Source organism: Prunus persica, chromosome G6, assembly GCF_000346465.2.
Source record: "Prunus persica cultivar Lovell chromosome G6, Prunus_persica_NCBIv2, whole genome shotgun sequence".
Taxonomy (NCBI): Eukaryota; Viridiplantae; Streptophyta; class Magnoliopsida; order Rosales; family Rosaceae; genus Prunus; species Prunus persica.
This window is the reverse complement of record NC_034014.1, coordinates 28,249,263-28,253,967: the sequence shown is the minus strand read 5'-3', so window position 1 is coordinate 28,253,967 and position 4,705 is coordinate 28,249,263. Positions and strand designations below refer to the sequence as shown.

The 4,705-nt window shown below is 34.9% G+C and overlaps 1 protein-coding gene across 1 annotated transcript; it reads right to left on the bottom strand.

Annotated features, from left to right (window-relative positions):
* On the bottom strand, positions 259 to 1,879 carry LOC18773243 (F-box protein PP2-B15). Its single transcript, XM_007208533.2, has 3 exons — positions 1,529 to 1,879; positions 898 to 1,016; positions 259 to 819 (listed from the first exon to the last, which is right to left on the bottom strand). The coding sequence occupies exons 1-3, from the start codon at positions 1,781 to 1,783 to the stop codon at positions 336 to 338; spliced, it is 858 nt and encodes a 285-aa protein (XP_007208595.1). The 5' UTR covers positions 1,784 to 1,879; the 3' UTR covers positions 259 to 335.

Sequence of the window (4,705 nt, the reverse complement as noted above, 5' to 3'; positions counted from 1 at the left end):
TATTTACACTAACACTCCTGAATAATAACGCTCCTGAATTTAACTTTGCTCGAGAAATATTAAAGAAATGAGATAACAAGTAACAAATATATGCCACTTTAATTCTCAAATTCAACCATCCAAAAAGAAAGTGGAAGAATCGTGTTCTACTACAAAAAGAAAAAGAAAATGTACTTAAAAAGAAAAATAAAAAGGAAAAGAAAATTCAACCATCCAAAACGATATTGATCTATACTTCAAAGCCGTTGAGTCAGAGAGTTAGAAAGTTCAAGTTAGAGTACTTAAAATCCATTCATAATTGAGAAACATTATTCAAAATTAGTGCCATACATGCATTAAATTTTTGGCCTAATCTCAATTCCCTCAACAATAAGTCCACCTTTAAGATGGGCACCCTTCACTTCTTTTACGCTCATCTTTACATCATTATTAGCACAGCCTTCATTGTAAAAGCTCCCTATTTCTACTTCCATCCAGCCATCTTTGCGCTCACAGAGACCTCCTCCATGATCTCCTTCTAAAACCCTTCGTCTCGAAGCTCCAATCCGCTTCGAAAAATGTTCATGTTCTAAATCAGCAGCAGCAGCTTGCTTCCTACTTTGATCATGGCGTGTGCTCAAGTAAACTGTACCTTGTGATTTGAAGTTACCAACTTCAAGTGAAACCTCAGATGGCAAAGAGTCTAAGCCATACGCACGATCAGCCAACTTGGCAATAAGATAGGCCCCGTAGACTGTTTTTGGTGACAGCATTTGAGTGTTCATTGTGCCACATATTTCCAGCCACCAAATGGTTCTGAGTTCAGCAACCTCTGCAAATCTGAATTGTTGTTTTCAAGATTAATAACATTTAAGCTTTATTGAAAGTGTAATTAAGGCTTAATTAGAGAATGCAAACCTTGATTCAACAAGAGGTCTCCAGGTCCAATACAGAGGATTGCATGCCCATGTAATTGAAAGATCCCTTGCACTTAACATGTAACATTTTTTACTTGTCGATTTCTCTATTGAGAACATCTGTTGTTCATCAATCAGGAAAATAATTATTTGATCAAAATTTAACCATTTAATTAAAACCCTTTTGTGGTATAGCCTCCTAAAGCCACTAGTGCATCCGCAGGCAGTGGAACAAATATGAATTTTGGTTGATTGTATAATTCATATTTGATCCACCGCCTGTCAATGCAAAAGCATACTCTTTGAGGGTACATTTTCTATGCATTCTCTCTCATTTTATTGCCAAAGGCTGCAAATGCAATAATAGTCAAATATTGGATCAATTTCTTGACCCTATATATATTTTTGCATATATATGGTTAATATTTGAATCATATTATGCATAGGCAACCTTGAGGCATCACACAACACTAGCTTAAAAAGATTGAAAAGCAAAAACAAAAATCGAAAAAAAAAAAAAAAACATATTCTAACTCATTCATTAGGTTCATTCTAACTTGAATGAGAATTCTTTAATTATGATGCTGTCATTTTAAAATCAAATTAAATGCAAATAATAATTGAAAGTTTACCTTCTTACCACCATCAATTAGATTTGGCCTGCATAACTTGATAAACAACTCTTTGTTAGAGGAATAAGTTATTGGACATACTAATCTGGATAGAATTTCAGCATGGTCGGATGGCAAAAATTTCTCCCACACGCTATCCAAATCAGCCATGGTGCGAAACGACCACGAAACTAATGAACAATGACATGCATCTCCGGGAGATGTAAATGATAAAATATGCGCAAAACAGTCTTCGGGCAAGTGATCCAAATTCATCTCTCAAAAGTTGTAATGTTCAAATAGTTTGAGAAGAAGTGTAGGACACAGAGAGAGCAGGAACAATGGGAGTTTAGAAGATGTTTCAAGTTTTGTTTGACTGGTGTGATAATGCATGCAGGGAAGCACCTATATTTATAGCAAGCTTAAGCTACTAAATTTGTAGCAAAGGGTGGCCAGTTCTGTCGTTAAGATGACAACATTTTCTTTTTGGGGCCTGGTCAATATCATGACAACATACAGTGAACATATTTTTGGTTCCAGTCGATATCATGACAACATTATGAAACTGAACATATCATGAGAGAACAATAAATGGCTGGTGCTGGCTATTGTGCACCTGGTTTGTTTTTTTTACCTAACTTTAGATTTTGTACTGTGTTGGGCTTTATGGGGATCCTTTTTTTAGCTTTTCTTTGCAATTTCTTAGGCCTATTGTGCACCATTATACACTTATATGGTTTTGAAAGCAATATTGTTCAAAATTCAGCATCTTTATTTCTCATGTTTTTTTTTTAAACAAAAAGTACCGAGTATAGCCGCGTGGCTATACTATATATTTTTAAAAAATTTAAAAATCTCGAGTACGGCCGCCCGGCTATACTATTTATTAAAAAAAAGTCCCGAGTATAGCCACGCAGCCATACTCTTTAAATATATTATATTTAAAAAATGTATAATATATATTATATTATACTATTTCAACATATCCAAAGGAGATAGTGAAGAGTCAGAAATTTCACAGTAAATCAATTTGAGAGTCAAATTTATTGTTCTTCTTTTTGTGTGGGAATGTTTGCCTGTGGTTTACCTCGTTCTCTCGAGTGCTACTAAATTCTGTTACTGCACACATTATTTGTCGTAGAGAATTGAATTCTGAGTTGGAGCGTTCTTGGTAATTGGTTCACATTTCAAACAATACTTTACATGAAGAATACTACCACATCGCTTACTACTACAACCATAAATCTTTGTTTGAAATTGTTGTTTTGGTTGGCAAAGAGATTGTAAAATCACCATCATGCATTTTTGTTACAGCAAGTAAGAAATAATCTTAGCCTCTCGCATTCTTTCATAGTTAGTAAAATATGAATAAAATATGTACATGTTTTATTCGGTAATATTTTGTCAAATTACAAATGATAAGTTCAGCCAATATATAATAATTTTATATTATTTATTTAATATATATTATTTTTATTCAATAATATGCCAAAATTATATAATACTTGAATTTTGTGTGTGTAATTGAAAATTTTGTAAAAAAACAAGTGTATTAAAGATGAAAAATACATACGTACATGTATAATACAAGTATTAAACATGAAATGCTAAATTCTTTATAAGGATAATAGCTCTGGAAAAGCAAACACTCAAAAAGAGACAATAAAGACTCGGATAATGGCCTAATAGTAATGGATAATGCTTTAAACTACTCTGATCGATAAACAAAAAGCGGGGAAAAACGATTTTTTTGATTTGGAGTACAGCATGCTTTTTTTGTTTTTTCAGTAAATAGTATAGCCGTGCGGCCATACTTGGTATCAGCAATCTGTTTGATTTGACAACAAACATGTATTTCGGTAATTTTTTTGATTTGGTAGGTAGGGTTCGTCCCGTTTATGTGTTTGATTTGTACTACAGCATGCTGTTGTTGCTCGATAGGTATCACCAATCTGTTGCTTTTAAAGACATAGTCATTACAGTCTGGACAAAGAACAAAGAGACTGAGTGACTATAGCTGTAACGGGCGTCATGTGTTTACACAGACAAGGGAGCTTGAGCGACCGCTTGTTGGTTCGATTTTACAGAGCATGTGGGGAGTGTCACCAACCCATATTCTGTGGAGCCCTAGGCACAATATTACATTGGTGGATTACACATGGAGTGTTGGGCAGACTCCGTTTGGGCCGTTCTCTGAGGTTTCATCATTGTCATTTGTGCAGAAGGATGCTGCTCGTAGAAATGTTCTTTTGACATCACTCAATTACAGCATAACAAGTGCTGTGGATGTTCTTGAATCCATAGTAGCTGCACATGGTGGGGAAAGAAAGCTCCTTAAAAGTAGTTGAGTTCATACAAAGGTGGAACTTGTTCAAGTACAAGCTGGACAAAGCAGTCTCTGCATTGTCGCATTTAGATTTTGAGATGGATTTGTATTACTTGAGGTCCTCAGATCACGACCTATATGCCATCCACTCTCTTTGTTTATCATGCCTCCCAAGAAGTGGAGGCGTCCCTTGTATGTTTCAAGGATCCACCAGTTCCGTGGACTGGGATCTGGTTGATTGCATTGGCTTTCCTAAAAGTCTTTTATCTTTCTAAACAACAAAAACTCTTCAGAAATAAAAGTAAGCAATTTTGAAGTTCTTGAGAGGAAATGAAGTTTGTGTCTTTTGAATGCAATACATGTATTTCGGTAAGGGACATGATTCAGAGGTCAGGAACTAGTATTCAGTTTACTCGTAACTTAACTGCATTTTAAGTTTGCACTTTGCCCATTTATTTATCAAGTTCATAATATTTGCCAATTGCAACCTGTAATTTCATCACTTACAGAATTGTCACTAATTGTATGATGTTCCTAGAACTTCTAGGGCGTGCTACTTTTATGAGGTTGTTATTTCGTAATTGTTCTTTTAGGCTGACTTCCATGGGAACCATCTAAGTTCCAACTGAAAATGTTTTCTTTCAAGGTTTAACTTGCAGCTGCTATTGTCTTACAAACTAGCATGAACACTGGGTTCCCCAGATCAAAGAGAATAAATAATATGTGGATTTCTATCCAACTGAGGATAGTGTCTTGTGGAAGTCGTGTTTTGCTTTCTTTTTCATTTGTCTATTTTTTCCAATGAACTTCCTTTTTAATTTATTGATACCCTCAAATGACATGTCTCGAGAAATACTTACCTGTATCGGAGT

What these genes read in the sequence shown, in the direction of transcription:
- LOC18773243 (XM_007208533.2), bottom strand. Translation starts at nt 1,783, where the DNA reads ATGAATTTGGATCACTTGCCCGAAGACTGTTTTGCGCATATTTTATCA. An exon ending in TAATTGATGGTGGTAAGAAG is followed by an intron (nt 1,017 to 1,528) that starts GTAAACTTTCAA and finishes GATGAACAACAG; the next exon opens with ATGTTCTCAATAGAGAAATC. An exon ending in AGACCTCTTGTTGAATCAAG is followed by an intron (nt 820 to 897) that starts GTTTGCATTCTC and finishes ACAACAATTCAG; the next exon opens with ATTTGCAGAGGTTGCTGAAC.